The sequence below is a fragment of the Mastomys coucha genome, unplaced genomic scaffold (genome assembly GCF_008632895.1).
Source record: "Mastomys coucha isolate ucsf_1 unplaced genomic scaffold, UCSF_Mcou_1 pScaffold12, whole genome shotgun sequence".
Classification (NCBI taxonomy): Eukaryota; Metazoa; Chordata; class Mammalia; order Rodentia; family Muridae; genus Mastomys; species Mastomys coucha.
The window spans coordinates 35,387,641-35,415,617 of NW_022196894.1; the positions used below are offsets into that span (position 1 = coordinate 35,387,641).

Genomic DNA, 27,977 nt, shown 5'->3' on the forward strand with positions numbered 1-27,977 from the left:
CTCTGCACTCACACACATCATCCCTGCTTCATGTTTGCTCTAGATGATCAGTCCAATAGCACAGCCAAGAGTGTCTTGTACACAGTACCCTACGTGCCCTCTGTAGGGAGGATGTAAACCCTTTTACATGGAACACAATATGGATACCTTTTCTTCCCAAGGCCTTCTTATGAATGGCTGTTAAGTTTTCTTCGAAAATATCTAGTTCCTCCTTAATGTAGTCTATTTCAGACGCAGCTTTAATGAGTGCCTTTATTAATACATTTTTCCACTACTGAAATGTATACTACTCATACAATCTCATATAAAATGCAACAAAGAACATATAGTTTAAAAATAAATGTTTTTCAAATTAATATCTTTCTACAACCATGAAAGTTTAAAAAACAAAATTTTAAAGTTGAACAGTTCATGTATTTAAGATAAATACATAAAAAGGTTTTTTTAAGGCAATTCATTGCCAAAAGTTTAAATCGCATCAAATTGCACCTATGCTATTAGATGATGACCAGTGAGAAGCCTCTAACAACTGTAAATAGAAAGAGTGCTCATTCTAGTGATGCTCCAAGAAGTTAGAGCTAGAAATTAACCAGCTTTAACCTGTAAAAGTAGACTGTCAATATTCAGTCATCCAGCAACCAGGTAACTATGCCATCTCACTTTATACAAGGCTCAGATTCTCTAAAACATTCTTAGCTACACACATATACTACAAAATGATAACTAAAAGTCACAATGCAAGGGAAAATACTATAAAAGTTTAACTGTTGTAGACCTTATATGAAAGTCTTTTATTCTTAAAGTTCCGCCTACAGGAATAACGCCACACTAATGACTATGTCCTTTGAGGTTACAATGCTCAACAACACAGTAGAGGCACTGATGAGGCTTGATGGCCTTTAGAAGAGACTGAGGAGAGCAAGGGAATCAGTACTTCTATACTGCTCTGTACTGGAAAGGCTCCTTAATTCAGAGCACTGGCACGGGTCTATAGAACAAGTTGGGGAAGTGGTTCCAGTCTCAGCTTTACACCAGAGATTTCCAAATGGCACTGAGGCAGCTCTAAGGCACAGTCCCCAGTGTTCTCCGTTCTTCAACCCTGGATGCAGACTCTTTACCCTCTGTGCATGTGGTCTGTGAATTTCTCCATAAGGGTAGACCTGACCTGCTTTGTCATCTGTCACCTAAAGTATAACCCACAAGGTCTATGACAACGAAACAGTCTACCAGCCTTACTGGTTCTATGGACGAGGACTCTCGTTCACACACGAACCTAAGATTCAGGTACCCTCTCTCCTGCACTCTTTCACTTTTACAGGTTGGCCCCACACTCAACTTTGAGGAAGATGAAGTGTTTGTTCTAAGCAGTGATCTGCTTCTTGGTAAGCTGCTTTGGTTGGCAGGAATTGTCTCAAATGCCTGACCACAATGCAGCTACCATACTAGGGAACACTCATGCCTAGTAGGGTTCTGAAGGTAAACAGGAACATTTTGGTCAGAGTGAAAAAAATATGTCTTAAAATGGAAAGGAAAAAAATTAGATAAGGAAATAGAGAAAAATGTTAATACTTTAATAATAAGAGGGAACTAATACTTATAACATACCTACCTTTCTGGAAAGTTTCTTACATTAAAAAAAAAATCAAATTTTCTCTCCTACTATGTTTTTGTACTAGATTAACAGGTGCTTTACATAAAGAGGTGGGAAGCCCCTTAAGCACTCGATGGGATGTTTCTCTCTGAAATGGACTAACAGTGGCAAAAGCAGGGAGAGCTCACTCAAAGAGATCCTCAAACATACGCTGACCCATGGCTATGTATGCCTCCTTCTCTTCTGGTGTCATCTGTGCTACCAGCTCTGGCCGCTGGCTAACTTCACTGTAGGAGAACGGACAGCCAGCCACCATAACAATGGGGTCATCGGCTACTTCCTCAAACTCATCGTCTTCCTCATCTTCATCGCGATGATGCGGAGCCACAGCTGCTGGCCGGGGTGGAGAGTCGTCATCTGACTCACTGGTCTCACTCTCAGAGTCACTGCCATTAGCAGCTGTCACTGGAGCGGCTGTTCCCACAGAGCCAGCTGTCGCCGAAGAACTCTTCTTCTCATGAATGAGTAGAGCTCGCATGACCTCCTCATTGTCATCAGGCCCCGCACGGGCTTCCTCGCGCTCCTGAAATGTGTCCACATCGATGCCACCTGGAAGTTAAAAGTCAGAACGTCAAGATCCTTAAATACAAAGACCATCCATTTGTAACTAATATAAAAAAGACTTTAATACCTTATGTTTAAGTTGACAAATACAACAATGCAGAGTTGACTGCTTTCATTTTCTGAGCTGCTGTTCTACAAAATTTCTAAAATGTTTCTTAGAAACTAAAGCTTAAGTAGCAATGACTAAGTACATGAAATGGACAGGTTTACAGACACTTGTATGAATGTGAGTTGCGAGTTCTTCCCCTCCCCCATGCAAGCTGTACTATTTTGAGCAAAATTTTCAATTTCTAAATGTTAGGAAGGTGAAAGAAGGTGTGCCTGCTAAGACTCTGGGCAAGAACCTGTGAAATGGTGCCAAGACAGCGCCAGGCAAGCAGCCAGGATAACATGGAACGAAAACACGGCTTTCACCTCGCTCAGAGTAAAAGCCAGAGAGAGGCCTAACAACACCTAAAGGTGCTACCACATCCTGAACTCGTCCTGGCCACTGACTTCTTACCCATTCTCCCCACTTATTCACTCTGTGCCAGCTGTAGCCGTGGACACATTCCAACACACAGACTCCCTCAGGCTATCTGGACTGCCTGTTTGCCCTGACGGAATTATTTTTTTTCTAGGTCTCTATACAACTAACTTTTCTACATCCTTTATGTCTTTACTCAAATGTCACTTTATCAAGGCTGTGTTTTTGCTCACAGTGCTCATTTTCCAACATAATGACTTAGGCTTACTGCCTTTGTTGTCCCTTTCTAAGGATGTAGAATCTGCCACAACAAATTTTATCTCTTATTCACTGTGACCCCAGGCAGTAGGGCAATACTTGCCATGTATTAGGCAGTGAATAAGAATTTGCTGAATGAGTAAATAAATGGCAGTGTCATTTTCCTGAAGCAAATTATACAAACTTTAAACTCATTATTAAAAGATCATTAATTTAAGAAATACATTTTCTCTCACCACATATCATTACTTTATACACACATCGTGGCTGATACACTACGGTGACACACTTAAGAAAAATGTTGGTATTTTGCATTTAGTTAGACTCAAACAGATTACTCTTTTAAATATATAAAAGGACTAAAAGTCACACTTGGAACCTGCCTCCTTGATTCAAATACTAACACATATTGGCTATATGGTTTGGGTAAAGTTACACTAATTTTCTCTTCTTCAATTTCCCCAAGTATAACAGTGGAAAAAATAATAATATTTGCTTCACTGAATTACTGTGGAGCCCAAGGGAATGTGAAGTACTCAGAATGGGTGTGATATATAGGAAAATTACCAACCATCATCAAGAGAAGGCTCAGAAAATGGTCAATTCTGCCCATGAGTAAAGTGAAATCACCTTGTTACTATACCGAACATGCAACTGGAAGTTAGATATTTTGAAAAGAACAGAATTCCTACTTGAGAATACTGGGCAAAGAGAGAAAAGAGACTTAGCATAACATGGACATCAGAATCAAAGTTAAACACTGCTGAAGGCAGAATCTCCTTCCAGAGTGCTCACTCCCGATGAACACGGCAGAAAGAAGGGCAGGAAAGGCTCGTGGGCCTCTGGGCAAGCTGTTTCTAAAGGGTGCTTGTGGTATTTTAATGTTCAAATGGCAAAATATGAGGAAATGCAAATACACTTTGTAAAGTAAAAGTAAACATGACCAAAATCTGGGGGTAAGGGGCTGCTTTGTTAACAGATTAAAACAGAAGACAAAAACAAAGATGAATATGCATGTTTCTGGGTGAGAAAGTAAAGGTAATACTTCCAGGAAGTCCTACGTAATAGCTAAAAGTTACAAAGAAGGTACATACTGTCTGTCAAGGTCACTGATGCTGCTACATAATTTGGGAGCTTTATAGCCAAAATGTAGAAAAAAAATTGAAAAGCTAAAGTTTGCCTAAGTCACCAAAAAGATAAATATTTACATAGTCAAAGTGAAAGAATACCTACATATAGAAAAATAATGTAAACTATGTCGAATGATACAGTCTAAGCTATTAAATACAGGGTTGGACAAAATCTGTCCTAAAGGTCCCCTGTCCATGTTTCTAACATAAGTCTTAGCATGCTTCCAGAGCCAAAGTAACAAACAAAATGTCAGGTAGAAACCTAAGGTACTGAAAATGAGACTTCAATCTTTAGTGATCTGTGTATAAGCTACAGGTACCATTCTGGAGACTGGGTCTCAAGAATGCTTAGCAGAACTAGAAACAGACTGGATAAAGAAAAACAAACAACTCTAACTATAAATGACTTTGGGAAAGAGGCCACCGTGAAGGAAAACAGGGGCACTGGGAATCAATCAGAGCTCTGGTGTCATAAGGAAGACATGACTGAAGTCTGTAAAAATTCAGGTAGACACAAAAATAATTCATGTTTGAGGAAAATTGGGTTCAGGACAAATAAGACGCTCTTACTAATTCAATGAGTAGCCCATGTTCAACACTATGACAAACAAGGACAAATGTAAATATTATCCATCTTAGACAGAACACTTGGGTAGACTATTTATTTATGTAGGACATATTCTACTGTCCTATGAATTATAAATATTCAAAGTTAAATTTACAAGCTTAATTGTATATTATATTAGTTAACAATAAGTTTATCTGAGTTAATTTTGTTTCCAAGTTCATCAAAAAAAGATCTGATTGCTTCAAGAACAGGGAAAAGGCAAGTTGAGGAAAATAAGCCTATTGAATACTACAGCCTAACTACTATATAACCCAGAACAATTTCAACCCAAATAACTGAACACTGCAGGCTAATCAGTGAGGAAGAAGGAAGGAAAAGTATGGTTGTCACAGAAATATTTTCTGACTGCAACTGGACTCTCGAAGGGACTCACTTACAGGAGGTATGACCTGCAGCCACAGTACCTCCCTCTCTTCCTGACTGCCGGTATATCGAGTATACCTTCAGGTATGAAGGTAAGGGGAAGGTTAAACCAGGCTTTCGGTAACTGAGGGCTTCTGCACCTTAGAGCCCACTTACATGACAAGCTAATAACAAACCCAACAGGGTAGACAGTCCATTCCTGTCACCTCTGCTTTCCAGTCCAACCTCAGCCTATTCAGTCTCAGCTGAATAGACGGTTTTCTCTATCATCCCCCAAGGCTGAACCCAGTACCTGAGCTAGAGCTCACAAAGGAAAACCCTGCACATCTTAAACTTGCAAAAGTTATTACCCAACTGCTAACCCTTTGGAGCTCAGAGACTAACAAAATTGTCCAAAATAAAGTCCTATCAATTTTCTTGGACAAGGGTTGCTCTGTCCTTTATCATGTGGTGTCTTCCTATTATACCTCAGCTAGCAAAAGGCTCTTTGTTACTTATGAGGAAATAATGCAGCACAATATACTTTATATGGCAGGAATTCAAATCTGAAAACAGACATCTAGGACTAGAAAGATAGAGCAGTGCTTAAGAGCACTTGTTGCTCTTCTAGAGGACCTGAGTTCAGTTCCCAGCATCCTCGTGGCAGCTCTAAAATATCTGTGACTCTAGTTTCAGAGAATCTGATACCATCTTCTTACTTCCTTGGGCACTAGAGGTCAGGTAGTGTATATACATATGTACAAGCAAACACTAAGACATATAAAATTAAATCTTTTAAAAACATATTTGCTATCTTGACTAAGCTGAAAGGCAACAAAACACCCCTGGTGTTAACACTTAGTGCTTAGTCTCCTTCAATGAATTTTCAATAAACCAAGAATTACCCAGGCATTCTCTTTCTGAGTTTCTTTCCACTAGCTCCATGATATATCCACCTTCCTACTTCTCACTCTTACCTTCCTTCATCTCTTCAGAACTGAACGCCCCTTGGACAGTGCTCTCTCTCAACCAAATGGGTCTCTCTTTGGCAGCTTTCCCTTCCAGCGAGGTGCGATGCACATCATCTTGGTCATCCATGTTAATGACAACATTCTGAGTATACAAGTCCTCATAAGAGGGGCCTTTGTTGGTCCATGCCTCCCGGTGGTGCCCGCCTGCCAGGCCAGCGGCTCCAGCAGCAGTTGCTGCTCGGTCCTTGCTGTAGAAAAAGAGGAGAGACAAACAAGGAGAAACGTTAATGTCTAGATATGTAACATGAAGGACAGCTGGAGAGAGGCCTAATGCATTAGGAGTTTGAACAACAGTTATCTAGCAACTAGGCAGGCATGCTTCAGCAACTCTTCTATAACACAGGGCGAAAGCTGTGTGGATTACATCATATTTAAGTTCTTCAAACACTGGCCCCTCTTGCATATATGAACAACTATCATTTTAGAGGTTGCTATGTGACCATTAATTGGCATGGGGTAGGGAAAGGACACAGTGACAGTCTACTTAAAAATACCAGTATGGTAAAACCATCTCCAGTTCTATCTTCCATGAGAATTTCGTTTAAAACAAAATAAAAAGTATTGTATCTTAAAAATATTTTTTTTAGTTCAACTTTAAACTATGGTGGTTTTGTGTGTGACCATGGAAGAAGTCAGGAAATTATTCTATGGGTCAGACCTCAATGCAGAATTAATGTTCTCTTCCTACCACTCACTGAACAGGGCACAACCCTCTTCAGAACCCAGTCTCTTCTACCTAGCTGCATACTTCTATTTCTACAACTATACTGACTCTTTGTCCTCTGCCACCTTTCCCCACACCAGGGATGCTGATGTTTCCTGGTCTGGTTTGCTCTTTACCTCGATGGCCTTCCTTGCCTGTCAGGCCAGTTCAGGCCCAATCGATCCTTATCTTTCTCCAATCACTAGGCTTTCCCATTTCTATGAGCTAAGTTAAGTTTTCCTTCTCGCTGTTGCTTTAACGTTTCCAATCTTGATCTACATCAATTTGTCTTTAATGTGCCTGTTCAGAGGTTCCAAGCGCCCCCGTAGGTGATGTTTCCTCAAGTGCCTGCTCACTCCATGCTTGTAACTGTTTTCAGAGCTCACAGGTGCTCCACATCTCATGATTTCCCTGACTTCTCTCACAATTCTCTAAATTATCTCCCTGCATTTCGATATCTGTTGGTTCGCTCGGAAATTATGTCATCCTAAATCTAGCCGACACTTTGTTAGTCCTCTTCCCTCGTGAGCCACTATTCCAAGCCCTGTCCTTGTTTTTCTGCTTCCTGCTTTGCTCTTTTCTTTCTTTCCGAGACCACCTCACAGCTCTTGGGCTTTCCAACACATGCTGAGCTGAGGCTCCCCTGTTGTGCCTGTGTCCAAGGATCTGACTGGTTGGCTACACGTCTCTTAGAACATCATTCTGACTATCCTCTGGAGGTAGTCTTGGGCTTCTCATCCCTCCCGCCCTGCTTCTGGTTATATTTTTGAAACCAAGCAATAAGCTCTTTCCAGCTACTTGGTGAACACATGTTTTCCAGCTACTGCCTCTGCATTCTTCTCATTATCCTGCCTGTACCTAGGGTTATTCTATACTCTTCTTGCCCACAGCCTTACTCCCTGGCACCAGTTCTACCTAGTCTTAGTCATTTCTTTTGCCTCCTCCCTCCTTGTCTTCTTGCTCCTGCTCTGGATATGTCCAAATATATCCACACCATCTTTATGTTTGCTTTTTTGATATCTCATGCTACAATTGCAAGCACTTGATTTCTCTCTACCTTCTGTTCCTTTCCGCATTCACTTAATATTACTTTTTGCATCGATTACCACTTGGCTCCACTCAGCCATATCTGTCCCTAGACATTCTACCTTTCTACCTGCACAGTTGCCTACAATGTAGTTTGGCTTTGTGAACTTTTTTCTCCCTTAGCATTCATGTTCCTTTCGTTTTCTCATCTGGATCCATCCTTGGTTTTGTGCTTCGGTCACATGCTGAGCTCCCCCTGCTCATCTCATCTTCTCCCTATAACCTGTAAATGCTTTGTCTATCCTCAGCCAACATCTTCATCTTGATATGCCCAGCCTGCTTTTTATATCTGTCAGGCAGACATGGCTTCCTGAGTTAGCTAACTCCAGTGAGGAGAGAAGAAAGGAGCAGTGCTCTAGTGTGGACCTACATTTACTTTACTATGATGATGTCTTTACAAACAAGACTCTCTGAGATGGTTTCTCTTTACACACAATCCTGAACACATCGCTTCATGGGGTTAATTGTGAAGACTATTTCATGACATCATAAAAGGTACTTTGAAGAAAGACAAGAAAAATAGAAATGACAATCAGAATGAATAAAGAAGACCACTCGTAAAATCTTACTTTTGGTATTTATTTTAGAGAAATTCAAAGTAGATTTTATTTGGGGCATCAATTAGTGACAGTAAATGTTTACATCTCAGCAGTGAGTTAATTTACTGAGTTAAACATGAAGCTGCCTGTGATGTGGATGGTAATGGCTCCCTATTAATCACAACTCCTGTTTTTTGTTTATCATTTTTCTTTAAATACTGATGGCTAGATACTCCAAAGAACTCTAAGAACTTTCCCCGCCAAAGTAAAACTTGGCTGGTCTGAGTACCAATCATGTCATTTCATTTTCATTATCTGATACTGGTTTAAAATAAATATACAAAGTAATTCTAACCAGTAAGACATTGGCAGACAGATAGGATAAAGTGTGTTTTCTTGAATGTTTCTTTAGTCATATTTTAAATAAGACACAAGGAAAGGATACCATCCTCTGAATTTGGACATTTTCATCTGCAGGTAATATTCAAGGCCCAGATTGCTACCCTAGGGCAGTTCCCCCCACAGTCCTAAGAAGCCAACACAACAGGAGAGAACAGAGATGGAAGAAATCTAGACCCTTCAGGATGTCAACTGAGCTGTGAACTGTACTAAGTCAGAGCCTCTGGGCATGTAAGACAAATTATCAGAAAGACATTCTAACTAGCTGACTCATGGTGTTGGGAGGTGAGTCCACAGTAACTGATAAAGTTACAAAAGTCTCTGTACAACTAGGAAGAAATGCAATTAGCTCAGGACCTGCTATTCTTAAATAGTAAATACCAGAGGGAATTAAAAAAATATATATAGAAGTGCCACTAGAAAAAAATCATTGCAAGTGAAATAATCCAGACTCAAAAAGACAAATACAGTATGTATTCGTTTACATGCAGAATATAGTCGTGAATGGACAGAGAGTGGGGATGGACTGAATGGGAAGACCAAATGGGGAGAGCAAGGGAGAAAGAGGTAAGGAGGAAATACAGAGAGGGACAGCTGAAACTAAGGGTCATTTGATGGACTGCATAAACAGATGCCTAATATCATAGGACCTTCTGCTGCATCTTCTTTTCCATTTTGTGTTTTAGTTTGATTGGGTTTTGTTGTTTGTTTTGAGACAGGGTTTCTCTGTGTATCCCTGGCTGTCCTAGGACACTCTGTAGACCAGGCTGGCCTCAAAACCAAGAGATCCACCTGCCTCTGCCTTCTGAGTACTGGGATTAAAGGTATGCCCCATCACCTGGCAGCTTCTTAAAACATATACATTTATAAAAGAAATCTAAATGAAGTCACTAAATAACAAGGAAGACCGTGCCCCAAGTAGACATCTCTTGCCACCAAATGAAACCTCCAGTGCTGAGAATGAGTTACATTTAACTGAGTTGTTGGCCACGTGGATCCCATGGAAACCCCCTAATAACCCAGGCTACTCCCAAGGCTATTGGTTGTTCTCCACAAACTGACAGTAAGGCCATATTGCTGAAGACAACACCCACACAACCCACTGACCACAGAGTAGTCAAGCTGATGCTTACTAAGAACTCTGACCACTGGCCATTACTTAACAGTGTTGATGGTCCTAGAAGGAACTATGCACACTACCAGTGGAGAAAGATAAACGCTGCCATCTGCAATGATGACCCAAGACACATGGGTCCAATGGCAGTACAAGTTGTGAAGGTAATCAACCACTGTGGTGTTTGAATAGGTATGCCCCCACAGACTCCGTGTTTGAATGCTTAGCCCACAGGGAATGGCACTACTAGGAGGTGTGGCCTTACTGCAGGAGAGTGGACTTGTAACTGTTGGAGCAGGGTTTTGAAGTCTTAAATGCTCAAGCTCTACCCTGTGTGAAACAAAAGCCAGTCTTCCCCTGGCTGCCTGTGGATTAAGATGTAGAACTCTCACCTCCTCCAGTACCATGTCTGCCTGGATGCTGCCATGCTTCCCACTATGATGATAATGGACTGAACCTCTGAAACTGTAAGCCCGCCCCAATGATATGTTTTCTTTATAAGAGTTGCCTTGGTCATGGTGTCTCTTCACAGCAATAAAACCCCAACTAAGACAACCACTTTCTGATTGAATTGAGGCCCATTCCAGAAGACAGAACCCATGAGTGGCCACAACAAAACTTACATGCTAATTTAAAAACAAACAAAAAAATCTATAGGAAAATGCTTAATTCTTGAGAGAGTTTTGGCTTTTAAGAGTTGACTAGAAGCCTAGCAGTAATGTTGCATGCCTTTAATCCCAGTACTTAGAAGGTAGAGGCAGATGGATCTCTTGAGTTTCAAGGCCAGCCTAGTCTACAAACCAGGGCAGCCAGGGCTACTCAGAGAAACTCTATCTTGATGTAGTAGGAGTAAGGAGGCAGGTGGGTTGAATAGGAAACTTCAAATGTTCTCAAGAGGCACGACTAACTTCAAACTGGCTGTCAACTGGCTAAGTGCTGCAGGCCCCAGCAGAGGATTGCTCGAGGTGAAAATGACTATTTAAAGATTTTTGCCAAAGGCCTACATTCTACTGCATTAAGTACAAACAAATATGAGCACAGGCACAAGTTAATAAGACAAGCATGGGAGAACTTGGAACAGAGCAGGAGTCTTTAGTGTCCTGGTAATACTCATTCTAGCCCTCCAAAGTTAAAACCAGTGCAAGTTTTAAAAGGCTTCTGGTAACTGGTGACTTCCACTCACCTCTGCTTCAGGGCTGGGATTTCCGTGGGTTCTGGTTCTAGTATTTCGTAGGCCAAGTTTACATCCTCTGTCTCTCGAAGCAATGCATAAATGGGCTCAATTTGTTCATTAAATCTTGCCAAAAGCGTGCGAGCATCTTTTTTGGGCATTGCTGATTCATCTTCTTCTACCTCTGTATGGCAAAAGGTGCAGCGGAAAGTTCCTACAGAAAAATCAGAAGAGGGAAACCTTCCAGAGAAGCCCAGGCTCCACACCTCCACACACACACAGGCCAGAAGAACTGACTATTGATGTACCCATCAAGACTCTACAATTTTCTGTCATATTCATCATAGATCTGTCCACCTCTATATATGTCCATCATTTTTACGCTGAAATCTCACTAATACATTTTTGAAAATCACATTTCTAACATATTTATATATTTAACTTACAGCTAATTATGCACAGTTTACTGCTGAGTTTGAATAGTGTGAACTAGTTAAGGCAATCCACGCTACTCCAGCAGTGCCTGGCCGGTCTGCTCTCATCTCAGCACTCTCTGACCCAGTGCTCTGAAATCTCTCCACTCAGCTTGCTCAGTTCCCACTGGTGGGTAGTTGCCACGCCAGCCCAGTGCTTCTAAAGTCTCTGTCTTCTGGGATGCACTTCTTGCAAACCCACGCTTTGCTGCCGTACCTTTATTTCTGGAACCCAGCTGATGGAGACTGCTTGGAGGACAATATGTAGATGGCCACCAGAGGATTTGATTTAATGTGGCTTACAAGATTAGGATGCTGGCTGGTGCACCCAGCAACTGAGTTACCTGTTCATTCTGAACTAAGTTCGTGTGGTGTTTCCCGTCACTCGGTGGGTCAGAGTTTACTGAGATGAGAGCAGGCTGGACAGGCACTGCTGGCGGAGCGTCGATTGCCTTTACTATTTCACACTACAATTTGTATGCCTTTCTAACGGCTTTCTTCATACACTGTACATCTGGATTATTATTATTTTGGAAAAGGCCAAATAAATAGCTACAACTCAATGCTTTTGGTGGTCCTAAGAATTGTCAAAGTACTATATCTTCTACTTTTCTTTTTTAGTTTATTTTTTTAACTGTGTGCTTGTGTGCACACACATACATATGTATGTGCAAGTGCCTTCAAAGCCAGAAGACCGGTCCCGAAGCCTAAGTTACAGGAGGTTGTGCACTGCCTGATACAGGCACTGGAAACAAAATTCTGACTCACTGCAAAGGCAGTGGTGTTCTAACCAGCGAGCTACCTCTCTGAGGACTGCTGTTTCATGTTTACAAACCATTGGTATTTAAAGAAATGGATTCAGTCAGTGTCAAATTTAAAGTTCAAGGAACTTATTTTTTGTTTCTATACCCCTTACATTCAACACAGAACTTCAGTGATTTCAAAGAAATGTCCCTAAGTTTTCATCACTACTGTTAACTAAGCATGGTCTCCACTGTAGTCTTCGTAAGCATGCTCCCTGACTTTAGGTTCTCCCTCTCCAGACCCTTGATATTGCCCTATCCTCCTGATCTAAAGTGAGGTCTATCTGAAAGCTTGATCTCTAACACCCTCGATTGATTATTATTAGAATAATATCTAGACTTCTCATCTTACATTAAACTTACATTCAAACACTGCAGAAGTTGGTCCCAAAACACTGTAATCCAACCACAAACAGCTCTGGTAAAGCTTCTAAGGGCACAATCTTGCACTTTTTGATCTGTTTACTAATTCTGGGAAAGGCTAGCATAACTAAGGCTCTCAAGGAATTTATGATTTGTATAAAGTCATACAGCAATACAAGAAAACAACAGCAACTTTAACTGGTGTACCTTGAGTGTTTACAAAGTACTGGGGAACATTAACCTTCAGCATTTGCATTACTATGTCCAGTTAAAAGTGTAAAATATGAAAGTTCTACCAGCTTCAGCAGTTCTGGGTCAAGGTTACATAACTAGATGGGTAATGGGAAGGAATCAAATCAGCTCAACTATTATGCTAAACTCCTGTCTTATAGTCTACACCACTACTATAAATGCATTTCTAGTTTGGCCTTATTCCCAGGGATATGAATTCTTCCTTTTCTATAGAATTTACCTGAGGGATTAAGAAAGATAATTAAGTACCAGTGCAGGACACATAGCAAGGAGTAGCCCCTCCTGTCCTCTCTTCCCCAGCAGCAGAGCAGACACACTAGGCATTTCTATTCGGTGTGACACCAAATCCTACAGACATGCCTCCAGCCCATGGCCCAGAATAAGTGAGTGCTTTGGTCATGCATTACTCTTCCTGATTTTCTGTATCTATCCCAGATGAGATGGGGGCGGGGAGCCCCTCAAAGCTAGGAGGTTGTGGTCCAGTACTTATAGCTAGGCTGTGGGTGTTGTTGTTGTTTGTGTCAGAAAAAAAAAAAAAACCTCACATCAAATGTTACCATCATAGAAGTGAGTCAGGCCCGAGCTTTGTAGAATCTTGCCTGACAAATAACAGCATGGATGCTGTAAAGCCGTGCCAGTTTCCCAGTGACCCTGAGCTACTATGACTGAGTCTTTACTGACCAGCTTTAGCCTCTCACTCTTCTAGCCATAGATATAAGATTTATTAAAATACCCAATCAGAGAATTACTCCCATTTTTCTTCAAAACTATAAATGAGGTTTATTTTAATGTGTGCGTATGTACAATCACATGTGAGTCCACACATACACGCCAGAGTGTGAGCGTGCAGAGAAGTCCATTCTCTCTTCCCACGGGTCAAACTGGGGTCTTCAGGCTTGGAGGCAGGTGCCTTTATCCACTGGGCCTTTCAGCAGAGAAGCCTATCACTTTAACCCTCTAGGAAATTACCATATAAAAGCCCATATCCTCTAAGTCCTCTAAGCATTCCTGAAACAAAGGAACACACCTCCTGATGGTAGTTCCTCTTGCTAAAGAAGCATGCATAAACTTAAATTTGTTATATACAAGTCTGACTGATGAACAACATAAAGACTGTGCAGTAGGCAGGGCTGGGAGGAGAGCTCAGACAGTAGGCAGGGGGCTTGCAGTGAAAGCCTGGGGACCTGAGCTCCATCCTACAGCCCAGGTTTACAGAAGAACAAGCAGGGCATGGAGCGTGTCCTTCTAATTCCAGTACTGGCTAGACAGGCAGATCTCTGAGGCTCAATGACCAGCCTGCCTAATCCCCTAGGCAAGTCCTGTCTAGGGATACATTAGGACTTAAAAAAACCAAAACCAAACTACAGCATCTGAGGAACCAACACTAGAGGTTATATGCTCCTGCATACAAACCAACACGCATGTAACAAAGAACACCAGAATAATCAACTGAACAAGCATACCTTTACCTGCCCACATCTCTATTTTGATAAAAGACATCAAGTGGAGAACTGCTATGAGGTGACTGATGACAATTATTCATGTGACTAAACCACTCTGTACTAAGTTGTACAGACAGAATGCCAAGTACAAGAGATTAGAACTGAAACACAGTGTCCCATTCCATCTCTCCACATATAAGACCAAGGCAAAACTACTAAAGCAAAGCCACGTCAGGCTGAACATGCACGCCAGATCCTACCATGTGGGAGCAGAGAGAAAAGAAAAGCTGTACAAATTCTGTGGGCAACGCTGGACAACGATGGAACTGACATTGTCAGAAAAGATGGGGTATCGATTCTCACTAACTATTAAAAAAGAAAGTGGCTTAATAAATAACCCCATGTATTCACCAGAGACAAGTCTGTATAATAATATTGTCCATCTTTGACATATACAGGAATAAAGGCTTATAGATAATAACATAGTAATAAGTTAACTGCATTACACTGACCCTGGATTCCATCTGAACCTTTTCATCCTTTCTCCAACCTACGATCTCTAACAACTCTACTCCAACAAACTTTTCCCATGTAGATAGAAAATCCTCTCTTCTTAAGAAGGAATAGAAAAAGGAAGAACTTGTATTAAACCATTTAACAAGCATTAAGTGCCCGTCACATGGCTGGCATTTACTTAGCTGACCATTAACCTATTACATTTGCTAGAAAGATCAAAGTAAATCCAATTGCAAATATACATTTGAAGAAGGGAGAAAAAGATTCTTTTACCAATAGGCATTTCAGAACGATTTTAGGGCCATCTATTTGGTAGTATAGCAATGCTCTAGCTCTGTAATGAAGGCAAGTCACACTTCAAAGGGAGTGGGAAAGGAAGGGAAGAGAGATGTCTATATCATTTTTACTTTCCAAATATAAGAACAAAACTGAATTTGGAGTGAAGAAGACAGGAGATAAGGACTTGGAACAAAGGGGTGAGGGAAAAACAACCAAAAGGTCTCCGAAAGCCAGGAAAGAAATGACAACCGCTGAGTGTTACGCTGGGCAAGGCCCATGCCATACCACATTACTCATTTTAACTAATGCTACCCATCAAGTGAGGGTCAGCCAAGGAAACATTAAGCACAAACAAAACCAAAATGAAGACTGTTTGCCATTCTTCTTTTGACAGTGAAGTGCTTGGGACATACATAATTAAGAAAAGGGGCAGAGATATTAAATGATGACACTTATGGATACAAGACAGACAGTAAGAGTCAAATCTCAGACAGCTAATTATTAAAGATGGTATTCCTTTATCTTCCTCCAATTATAGACAATCAAAGGGTGCCTGCCCCTGTCCAGGACTCACTGTCAAAGATCTATCAAAGGTGTCCATCAAATTTGGATAGCACTTAACCGTTATCTTCCCCCTTCATAGGTTTAATTAAAAAAAATAATAAAATAAAAAGATTAAATTTAAAAATCAAAATAGGTCCAGCTGCTTTGATAAAATGCTGTGCCCACATCTTCAAGGCTGGACAAGAAGATCACATGACTACTGCACATAAGCCTCAACCAAAATCAGTAGGTCTGATGTCCCCATGCCTTTCCACATTATGCTTTCTTAATCCACCCAAATCCAATTCTGAGCTATTCCTGGCACTCATTCTACTGGCAGGCAGTCAAGATTAAATAAATAAATAAATAAATAAATAAATAAATAAACAAACAAACAAACAACATATTATTGAAATAAATATTATGAAAAAAAGGGAAGGAAGATAGAGAAAAAAACAGCAAAGGAACATGGATATTATTTCATTTCTTATAGAAGCAATTCAAGGGAATCATCTCTGGACACTTCGAAGAAGTAAAAAGGGGAGGAAGCCACATAGGTATTTGGGCAGTAAGATGGCTCTTACAAAGAGGCAAGCAAACCCATTCCCACTGCTCACAAAATTAAAAATAAGATGGCTGCTGTGAATATGGGAAAAAATAGTCCCAAATCTGGAAGACCTAATAAACTCCATGTAGGACTGACTTTTCTGAGTATGGAAGTTTGGGAGCATTCTGCAGAGACAACTGCCATGACCTGATGTGCTTTTTAAGAGTCATTACCTACCACCTACTTCTTCATAGTGCTTACCATCACTTCATTACAGTTATACAGGCTTAAATTCAAGAGTTCATTTGGGGGATACATATATCAAAATATTAAGTCAAATATTGAAATCTCAAAAAGTCACCTTTTATTCTGTCCAATTTTCAAACTACTTTCCTAATGCAAATGGCTTCAGTTTAACTGGATATCAGAAAACAGATGATATCTAACAAACATGACAGCAACAGTTATATATCTCATGATTGTACCTATCATAAAAATAAATTAGTCCATCCCTTAACAATTCACTGTACAGCACTGAAGAAATTAATGTATATATAAAAGGCCAAGATAAGATAGGTTTAGCATGTTTTAAAACCAAGGAGATATTGAATATACTGATGATATACATATCATCCGCACCAGCAAACTGACTTTACCAAGGAAGTTGGCTTTGACCCTCCCTCAAATGGACATTTAGCTAGTCTAATCGACAATTCTTCCCAGGTTCTGAACTCATTATAAAGAGGGGAAATGCAGCATGCCTGGAGGACGAATTAACAATTGACAACATAAACTAAGGGAGTTAGATGACTGCCAAAGCTTCCAACACGTTTTCTAAATTAGGTTTCAATCAAATTCATCTCAAAATGCAGTAGGCAGGCAGAAAGTCTGAGGTTTTGACATATTTGAAAGACAATAATCAACTGAATATTATGCCAGAATCAAAACCAAAACGCAACTCTTCACATGTAAGTTAGTTCTTATCAACATACAAAAATAAATCTTAAACATTGAACTCTCAAACTGTCAAGATCAAAAGCCAGGTGTGGTCACGTATGACTTCAATCTCAGCTCTCAATAGATAGAGGCCCGCCTGGTCTACACAGTAGGTCAGCCAAGGCTACACAGTGAGACCCTGTCTCAAAACAACAAAAGTGGTAGAGTTGAGGGCCTGGGATGATGGTTCAGAGCTTAAGAGCAGTTGCTGCTTCAGCAGAGGCTAGTTTGGTTGCCAGCTTCCACACCACTAGGTAGCTTAGAACCTCTTTTAACTCCAACTCTGGAGGCACTGATACCCCACCACCCCCCCCCCCGGCTTCCTCAGGTACTGCACTCATATGTACATACTCCTCCTACACACACACACACACACACACACACACACACACACACACAAAGAGAGAGAGAATTAAAAATAAATCATTTAAAACATAGAATTTTAAGTTAAAAAATCTAAAGGTTTGGGATATTGCTGTTTGCTTTATTTCCATAACGTTTGTGTGTGTGCTTATGTATGTGGTATACGTATATGTGTGCATGTGTGTATGTGCAGACACACACACCCATGTGCACAAAGCCACATGTACACTGATGGGAGAAAAGGTCCTGGACAGTCTTCTCTATCACTGTTTTATTCCCTTGAGGCGCTATTACTGAGCCAAAAGTTTGCAGTTCTGGCTATGCTGGCTGGCCAGCCTGCGAGGTCCAGGACTTTGCCCTGCGGTACTGGCTGAAGTTACAGACATGCATGACCAGCACCAGCTTTCACCCAGCTACCAAGTCCTCATACTGCAGCAAATGTTCTCTTCCATCACTTTCTTCCAATCTGTAGTTTTCTGACATGATTCTCTCATTAGTGCCACTTGGTCATGACTTCTAAGACTGAGGACTCAGGAACTGAGCAAACAATCCTAGAGGTCTTGTGAGTTTGTGCTTTCACGGCAGGGACGGCACTGATTACAAGGCATCTATCTCCTGCTCCGAGCAGTAGGAGATGAAGACAGGAAAAGTAACCTGTCCTATTTTTAATGTGTTAAGGCAAACATTGACACGTTGACAAGTTGCACAAATGCTGTACCCTAACAGTTTATATGGCAAGTTTACTTGAACATTTTAAATTACTCCTAACTAATCAAGAGAGGTCTATCCCCATTGCTGGCTTTGAAACAGACTCTTTTTCCAGGACAGCCAGGGCTATACAGAGAAACCCTGTCTTGAAAAAACAAAACAAAACAAAAAAAGACTCTTTTACTCTTTAGCCTAGGATGGCCTGGAACTTACTAGTTCAGGCTGGCCTTGAACTTACAACCATCATCCTATCTCGGCCTTCTGAGAGCTGGGATTACAAGTGTGAACCACTATCCTCAGTTACTGTTGGCTATTTTTGAGTTATATAACTAAAGATTTTATTTAGCTAGTAAACACTTCTTCATGCTAATCCCAAAATCGACTGTATATTTTCCAGGAACCACAGAAAATAAGCTAACCCTCCAAAAAGGCTACCACACACCTCTCTGATATTTTGTGTAGAGCATCCTAGCAATCTTTACACCCCTAGAGTTGTGATATTCCTTTGTAGCTCTTCCAACTCCAACAGTACAACATATGCATCATTTGATGAGTTAACTATATCATCTCTAATTGTCTATGTTATGATCTTATTAAATACACGTATTCCTTTAAGAATTTCTCATTACCCCATCTCAAAGTTTATTTAAAATGGTTTCGGTGGTCTCTGGTAATCAGTAATCAAGGCTTCCAACACATTTCTAATTCTAACATTAGAGAATTTCATTCCACTTAAAACCACAGTGCCACATATACATTTTAGAAGCCACAAAACTACATTCTTTTAGCAATAATCTTACTGAAAAAAAATTAAGCAAGAATAAAACAATATATACAAAGGAATACAATGCATCTTATCTACAATGGGGGGGAGGAGGGATGGAAATCAAAGAACTCACAGATAGCAGGGAAGCCAGACTATTAACTACATCTGGACTCTATAAAAAGAACCAAGAATATGGTGCACAGTAAGGAACTAAGAGACCAAAAATATTCTAGGCTACAATAGTAAATATAGGTAATATATAAAAAAGCCAGTGGTTTTGTTGGTGATTTCTTTTTTTCTTTCTTGAATATTTTCTCTGAAATTATAGGTGCATATTTTTAAATTAAAATGGAAAACAGAAAGCTATTCCCATTCCATCTAACCCTAATATATAAAAAGAGAATAACACACATTGCTAAACTTAACTCAGAAGTGCCATTAGCTACATCACATGTGGCAGAGAGTGTTAGGATGGAAATACTAAGTCTACTTACATTGTTAGAAAGCTTGCTAAATCTGAAACATGCACTTAGGAACCACAAGATGCTATTCTGCTGATCTGAGGGATTTCATGTCATGTCTGTTTTAATTATATAACCTCCCCACATTTCTGGAACTGAAACATCTATTTTTGTCTGATTAAACTTCTGAAACCTAGAACTGGTGGGCAAAGACTACCAAAGCTTGTCCAATCTGCAGCCTACTAGCCATATGCTAACTATGAATGCAGTCCAAAAAAAAATCATAAATTTACTTAAAACATCTTTAGTCTTTAAGGTTTTGGGGTTTTTTTTGTTTTTTTTTGTTTTGTTTTGTTTTGTTTTGTTTTGTTTTTTTCTCAACTCCATTGCACAGATCTCAAACATGAACCAAGTGATGACCAAGTTGTGTTGCTAGTTAACTGTTGGTCATATTAAAGCTACTCCAAATGAAATTTAACAACAACAAAAAGAGGTCTACATATACCAAACATCTACAGTTACAGTGGAGCCAGAAAGACCAAAGGCAAAGCATAAATGAAGAAAATCTAGAAGCTTGTAGGAAAAGGAGAGAGGGGTAGAAAAAACTATATTGGAGTAGGAAATCATTGGCCTACACATGAATTAACAATAAAATAATCCTAACACTCACTGAGTCCAAAATTCCCCATGCTCCTAGGGAGTTCATCTAGTTCATCCTTTTGTTCACTGGCAAAGACCTGCCCATACATTTTGAGGTAAGAACGTTTTATCAAAAGTACAGGAAGGCTCCAAATCCAATTACTGAAGGTTCCCTGACAGCTAAAATAGACCACAGTTCAACCTAAGAACTTCTGAGAAAGAAATAGAAATGGAAGCTCATCATGTCCCTCACTTAGCTAGTGAATGACACAGGCCTAAAAGAGTGGTTCTCAACCTGTGGGTCACGACCTGACACAGGGGTTGCAGCTCAGATATCTTACAGGTCAGATATTCACATTATGGTTCATAATAGTAGCAAAGCCACAGTTATGAAGGAGTAACAAAATTCCATGGGTGGAACTGAATTAAAGGGTCACAGCTTTAGGAAGACTGAGACCCAGGGACCTACAACCTAGGTAGAGGCAGAAGGATCAGGAATTCAAGGTCATCCTCAGCTACATAGCAAGTTCAAGGCCAGTCTGAGCTACCCGAGTCCCTTCCTGAAAAAACAAAGAAACAAAAGATGCCCTTTGAGTATATCTATCATTAGACCAGAGACATCATTAACCTCCAGTATCAACCTGAAAATAGGATAACTTTGAGCTGTGCAGAGGACTGAAAGCTGTGTACAAATTCAAACACTATCAGAATAAGCATAAACACTATCAGAATAAGGACACTGCACCCTGCTACATGTACATTTACTTCCAGTTTTCTCTGTAAGAGAGGTAGAAGAGAAAAAAACAAAGCAAAACAGGAAGGGGGAGGAGGTCGGCGTGGGGACCAAGAATTTCTAAAGAAGATGTTAATAGTTCAAAGATTAAAAAATGCTTATTATCTGTGAACTAACAAGTAGACTGGGGTCTACTATCAACCAATCAGCACATCTTGTCCTTTGGTAAAGCTCAATAAAAGCTACATTATTATCAGATGGCAAGTGCATTCAAAACCACGAGTCTTTAACTGATTACAGATTTCCAGTTATGATAAGTCAGGTTGCACCAAGAGCAAAAACGCTACCAACTGAGCTTCAGTCCAAGCTTCGGGGTACCTGTTCTGGATGACACCATTGCTTAAATGAGTGACTCTTCTTGCTCTCCCACACCCGCTCTTCCCACTCATGTTGACTATCAGCCTCACACTGAAAATACAGTCTTTGTTCAGACTGACTACAACACACTTGCTTCAGCTTCAGATTTCTAAAAAAAAAAAAAAATCTTTTCATGCCTTTACCCTATCTCAAGGCCTTGATTCTAATAAACTCCAGCTCTCTGTGTAAATCAGGTCAACCTTTCCAAAGGCTCTCTGTTGATTACAACTAGTTCATGAGGAATTCCTTTGGTATAATCACACAATGGTTACACCCAGCATGGTAATTAAGATTTTCTTATGGCCAAGTTCTTCCAGCTAAGCATACTACTTCATACCTATAAATATTAGGTGGTCTAAGGTAGAATTGATGACCAAAAGTTCAAGGCCAGCCTGAGTAACATAATTGGCTGTGGATCATCTTGGGCTACAGTGTAGACTCTGTCTTAAAGAAAAAAAAAAAGAATAAATAAATAAATAAATAAGATTTCTCCTTGTCGGGCAGTAATCCTAGCACTTGGGAGGCAAAGGCAGATGGACTTCTGAGTTGGAGGCCAGCCTGGTCTACACAGTGAGTTCCAGGACAGCCAGGGCTACACAGAGAAACCCTGTTTCGGAAAACCCAAAAACAAAAAACAAAAAACAAACAAAAAAGATTTCTCCTAATTAAGTGTGGGCCTTTGAATGAGAAATGTTCCCTATAGCTGAATATTTGGGGAGGTTAGCTTTTAAGAGGTGAAACCTTGACAGAGAAGGACGTCTCTGGGGCCAGCTTTTGAGAGTTTATAACATCAGTCGCCTATAGCTAAGTGTCCCAGCTTCATGTAAAGGAAGACTATCTTAGCTTGCTGCTCCAACCGCCTGCCACCATGCCTTCTCCACCATGGGCTCTCCCTCTCGAACTGTCAACCAAAATAAACTTTTCCTTTCATCAGTCAGTTCTTGGCATGCTGTTTTATCACAGTAACAAAAATAACCAATGTACTAGGCAAGGCAGGGGAGCCATAATCATAGCGTTCTGGAGAATTAGGGCAGAAGGATCAATAGGAGTCCAAGGTCAGCACTGAGCTCAAGTGAGTTCCAGCCTGAGTTACACGGAGAGACCATGTCTCAAAAAGCAAAAGGACAACCAAACCAAAACCAAAACCAGAAGCAGAACCAAAACCAAAACCAAACCCCTCTCCTAGATAAAGCAAGGTAACAAGACAAAACTGTCCCACCAAGCATATGATAAAACTTGTCTCATGCTTAGTTTGAAATTAACCATTTAACCCAGCATCTTTAATGTTTCTTGTGTTAATGCCATATATTCTGTATTTTTGGAAAACATGGTTCATAAACTGTGTTAATGAAAATTCTTAAAAATTAAGTATCTGATTAAATGAGTCGAATCGTGTATGCTGTTAACAATTCTCTTTCACTGATTGATTTGTACTATTGATCCATTAGTTAAGTTAAAAAGGGTTCCCATCTTACTTGATCTGGCTAATTCTCATTTAATCTTTCGGGTCTCAACTATTCCTTCTTCTAGAGAACTTCCCCAAACGCAGATCACATATCCTAGTTACAGTCTCCTAAGAGCACAATGCATGTCCACTAGCAAAACTCTCAAGCATATTATGTTATATGCTTATGAGCTGATCTGTCAGTGACTGACATAAACAGACACTAAAATAATCTGCTTAAGAATAACCCAAAGGCGTAGAGAACGCAATCTTTCAGATTAGGCTGCTGCAGTAAATAAAGGCTGGGATGGAGAAGGGGGGAATTCAGGAGAAGCATTAGTGGGAAAACTCCATGGATAAATACACCTCCTTATGAAGGAAAAAGGCAATGCAAAAGACTGTATGCTAATTCGCACTGATCTATTTACTCCTATAAAGTCTACAATTGGCTTACAATTTAGAACAACTGAAATTAAAAAGAGTACACATCTTACTTTGATTCATCATCTGGGTAGGTCTCACCTGTCATGGGATCAAACAGCTGATTAGCTTCGAGGTCCGTGAAAGTGCTGCAGCAGACAGGACATTTGAAGGAAGCCCGATTGGTGGAATTTCTCTCATCAGTTTCAATCCTCCTTCTCATGTGGTCCAGCTTATATTTCACTACATTAACAAGAGTGCGGTAATTGATGAAGTAGTAGTTATGCCGGGTGGTCTTCCCATCTGCAGCAGTCTCTACCCTCATTCTGCATTTGATGAACTTGTCTCCCTTTAAATTATTCAACACAGATCGAAGTTGCTTCCGGTCAAACTTGAGCAGCTCCAGCATGTCCTCTTCTTTTACACAGGGGTTTCGGATCAAGATGTCCAAGGCCAGAACATGCTCGATGCCATAAAAGCCCCGGATGACATACTTGGCTAACCGTTTCAGTGCTGCTGGAACTTCAGTGAGAACGTCTGGGTCTGCCATCTTCAACAGCAAGCTTCAACTTCAACTACACTGGATGGGGGGGTTAGGGGGGTGGGTATTAGTAGGCATGAGAGGACATAATAATTTCAAATCTACAACAGCCTCTTACTCTCATTATTTTTAAAGTGTCACAAAAGCATTCAAGCATGGCTTTAAAAGACTTCTAACACATAAGCATTTAACAGAAATTCAGGATTTTCCTCTATAGTACACAAAAAGATGACACCTAAAATGCTTGACATAATTATTTTAAGGTTCAACAGTATGCTTGATTCAAATAAAAAAAAATCTATCTATTATTTCTGACAATAATGTAGTATATCAACCCCACTTTATTTCATAAAGAGAAACAAAGAAAGCTCTGAGAGTGCTCACTGTTCTTAATGGCATGCTCTCTAAAAATGGCTGGAAATCCAGAGGATCCTAGCAATTACCCTAGATTTCATTTCTTTTCAGTAAAACTTTCCTGCTACGATTCAAGAATGTTTTGCATACTCACACTTTCACAATGATCACACACACACACACACACACACACACACACACACACACCAATAAACATATAAGTAACTGCCAGCCAGTAGGGGTGTCTGACAAAATTAAGGACTGTCATAACTGAAAGAAATTAATGCTAAGATCCAAGTGCATTACCAACTTTTAAGTCCCATCTGATCATTAAGTAAGCACCTTCTATATCTTAAAAAATGAAGGGAGGGAGATGAAGAAATCAGACACCCTTAAATAGTGGGTCCCTCGAAGAGCATAACAGAAGCTGACTGCATCTGAGTAGACTCTAGGCCACAGGACAGAGTTGTCCTCTCAAAGTCTCTCACGTGGCACAGCCCTTGGACCCCAATCAGACAAGCGGAGTTTGGGTTGCTATAGGAGCCTGATAAAATCTTTAAACAAGTTCAAGCCACACTTTACTTTCAAAAGGAAAATGGGGTGCTTGTGATTAGTGAAAATGTTTAGTGGGGGCCTAAAAGGACTTATTAACTAGGCTAGCTTTCATGTAACTTCAGTATGACCCATACTAAAACTAGACAGCCTGTCCACACTGGCTAGACTTCAGATTTCTGTAAGATATAGGAGAGATTTTAATAGACATCCCAATGAACTATTGCTAAGAAGTTATAGTTTTATTAATAACAGTTTCAACTGAACTTTTAAGTTGAACTCTGAAGTAACCAACCCTATCAGATTTAATGCTTCATTCTGTAAGGAATGTTATAATATCTGCAATATGTTCTAAATAACCAGTGTACACAAGTATGTTACAAGGTCATAGCTACAATAAAGGAAAAATAAAAAGAAAGTTAGTTACAACATATACTTTAAACTACAATGCCAGGCGGAGCATTAGAGATACAGCACTGTAGTACTCTACATATACAGAGATAACGTAGCACCTGGATTTATCGCTCTAAACCTGGCAACCCCAGAGCCTTTGTCACCCTAGATATTTAAGTACTCCTGGGTTCACTGCCACCTCAGAATCCCAGTACAGTACCAGATACATTTTGATCTCCTTTCCAATTTTGTCTACACATTTTACTTTCTCCATGCTCACAGAGCTGACAGAATAGAACATAATGGCTTCAGAAACATGCAAAAGGCCAAAGGGCAGAGGAATGCCAGCATAGCCTATTGTTTTCTGTATTACTTTCCACTGGTTTACTCTCCTCTGTCCCACCCTCAGACAATTGGGTCTCAACCCTGACTGTAAAGCAGTCTTGTAGGCAGCATTTTTAAGCTTACTAACACTGGGCCCCATTCCTAAGAGTTCTGTTTCAGCTGCTATAGAAGGGCCAGATTAGGAACACTGCTACTTTTAAAATCCCTTTAGATTACTCTAATGTACAACAAGTCCCTGATCATTGCTCCAGTCTGTCCCATGGCCATGACCATTTTGTATCCTGTGAATGGATCCTGCATGGAGAGGACCCAGTACTTGTTGTTCAGCCTGTTTCCTCTGTCTGATACTCCTCTGGGTGTCCTGAAACATTATCAAGACTCTTCCTTCCAGCCAATAGTTTGAAGCTTGGAAATCCCAGGTCAGTTTCTTAGTGTTAGTCCCAGAAAATCCACAGCCTTGGTTTCTTCATATATAAAATAATTAAAGAGCCTTTCTCACACAGTGAAGGCATGAATTAAATCAGATAATTAACACAACACACTCTGCTTCTGGGCTGGCATATGAGTTCAGCTGAAGTACTGACATTCAGAACGCACTCCCCCATCTAAACGATGTTTATATCAATGAGCTGATAGGAAAGTGGTGGCACTGTGGTTGTATCAGGAGCTGTAGGCATAAAACCTAAACTTAGGAAGAAAGGGAGGGATGGCAAGATAAATGAAATTTGTTACAGAAACAAAACTGAAAGGTTCCAACAATAGACTGAGGGGGAAAAAAAATCACATGTGCCTGTGTTGAGCCACTTTAAGCAGGAAACATGCACAAGGAATAGAAAACATCTTAAGAGGACTAACTCTTATAGTCCCAAGCAGGGCCATCCACTTTCAGAAGCCTGTCTTTGAGAAAATACCATATTCCTCTAAAGAGTCACACAAGGTAGCTACAGAAATTGGAGCTCAGGTGGACTCCCTAGTTCAAAACTCTCGAATGTTAAAGCCTCTTTCCTGACCAGGGCCTCAGCTCCTTCACCACATCCCCAGTCAGGATAATCAAGACTATTCGATCTCTGGGCTTCTTAAAACTCTTTAAATCAAGTTCTGAAACTGACATCCCATGCAGAATGCTTTCAATATTTTACAAACTGGTTGCCAACATTTAAAAATCTTGGGTGCCTATAAATCCCAACTTCCCACTCCTCTTGCAGATTGGAAGTAAATGACCAAAGTGAGGCCATGTTCCTATATTAGTTAGTCTCTATGGCAGGTGACACTTAAGAAAGTCACTTCTCTGTCTATGGAGGCTTCTTGGTGTGTTAGTGGTCTTCATTATCTTCTCTTCACAGTAATCAGGCATCTCCCAACTTCCCCTTACCCAGTCCAGAGTTAGACTCTAATTGTAGAAACATTTAAGGACTACGGTGCCCCTGGTGTGGAACTGAGAAAATCAAAAGTTCAAATCACTCTGCTTTTAGCAAAGTCATCCTGTTATCCACCCAGCAGTTCCCGCCACCCTCAAAGCTAAGCCCAAACGTTTCTCCTACTGTCCTTAAAGCTTTGGGTAATGTTTCCTGGCCTTCCCAACAGTGGCACCTAATGCTCTCCCTCACATTTCCTCAGAATTTGCAGTTTCTACCTCTAAGGCCTCATGCTCATTAGTGCTAGCGCCTAGCATATGCTACTCAGATACACTTAAATCGAACTTTCAATACATCCTCTGGGCACCTGTTCTTGCAGCATATCCATCCTGCTAGCTTCCACACAAATCACTAGTTTCACACCTGCATCCCAACAATGAGTGTTATAAGCCATCCTTTCTTTTTAAATTTAACTTGTAATTGCTTTAAGCAGGGAGTTACTACATTAAACTTGTGATTTGGGGGAGAGGGGGAGAACTATGCTGGATGAAAAGTAAAGGATAAAAAAAAAGTGGGTGCAGGAAGCCCTTTTAGTTAAGACTGTTTTTAAATACTACTTCCCAAGTTCTAGAAGAGCGTGGATACTACAAAGCCTCTACAGTTTTCTGTTACTGTATTTTACGAACTCTCCATCCCTTCGTCCTTTAAGGAGCCCACGACGGAGACAGCTCAGGACCGACGTGTCCAGACCCCGAGACCCCACAGTCCCTCGGACGCGCCCAGGGGCTTCCCGGGCCACACTCGACGCCGCCAAGCCCGTCCTACCAGAGATCGCACATGGGCCGCTCCGGGGCAATGGTTCTCTGGAAGACTAAGAGGACCAAAGCAAGACGTGCTCGAGGAGAGGGGACTTAGACAAGGAGGGGGACGGACAGGAGAAACCATGAAATGCCACGCCGGGTCGGAAACCGGGAACAAGGACCGGGGAACGAGGTTTACCCAAGTGGATGCTCGAACACTCCCACTACAGCCGCCCTCAGCACCTCAACTACCGGCTTCAGCCAGCCCACGCCACTTGCGAGACAAGGACGAACGCCTAATTCCTGCGACCAGTTTGGAAACCGCCCGTTAGTCCGCACCGCGAAGCTTTCGATCAGTCACGCCCGACCAATGAGATGACTTGCCCTGCC

General features: G+C 40.7%; 1 protein-coding gene across 6 annotated transcripts; it reads right to left on the reverse strand.

Annotated features, from left to right (window-relative positions):
• Positions 1–233: 233 nt before the first annotated feature.
• Gtf2e1 (general transcription factor IIE subunit 1) lies at positions 234–27,943 on the reverse strand. Of its 6 annotated transcripts, none has more exons than XM_031363839.1 (5): positions 27,787–27,943; positions 23,350–23,822; positions 11,095–11,296; positions 6,017–6,258; positions 234–2,200 (listed from the first exon to the last, which is right to left on the reverse strand). In XM_031363839.1, the coding sequence occupies exons 2-5, from the start codon at positions 23,795–23,797 to the stop codon at positions 1,776–1,778; spliced, it is 1,317 nt and encodes a 438-aa protein (XP_031219699.1). In that variant the 5' UTR covers positions 23,798–23,822; positions 27,787–27,943; the 3' UTR covers positions 234–1,775. The 6 variants fall into 6 exon arrangements, with proteins under 6 accessions (XP_031219699.1, XP_031219701.1, XP_031219698.1 ...); XM_031363841.1 differs by having other exon boundaries at positions 27,613–27,943; XM_031363838.1 differs by having other exon boundaries at positions 23,350–23,827; positions 27,787–27,942.
• Between the last annotated feature and the right edge of the window lie 34 nt (positions 27,944–27,977).

What these genes read in the sequence shown, in the direction of transcription:
- Gtf2e1 (XM_031363839.1), bottom strand. Translation starts at nt 23,797, where the DNA reads ATGGCAGACCCAGACGTTCTCACTGAAGTTCCAGCAGCACTGAAACGG. An exon ending in ATCCCAGCCCTGAAGCAGAG is followed by an intron (nt 6,259 to 11,094) that starts GTGAGTGGAAGT and finishes CTTTTTCTACAG; the next exon opens with CAAGGACCGAGCAGCAACTG. An exon ending in TTCTGAAGAGATGAAGGAAG is followed by an intron (nt 2,201 to 6,016) that starts GTAAGAGTGAGA and finishes TTTAACTTCCAG; the next exon opens with GTGGCATCGATGTGGACACA.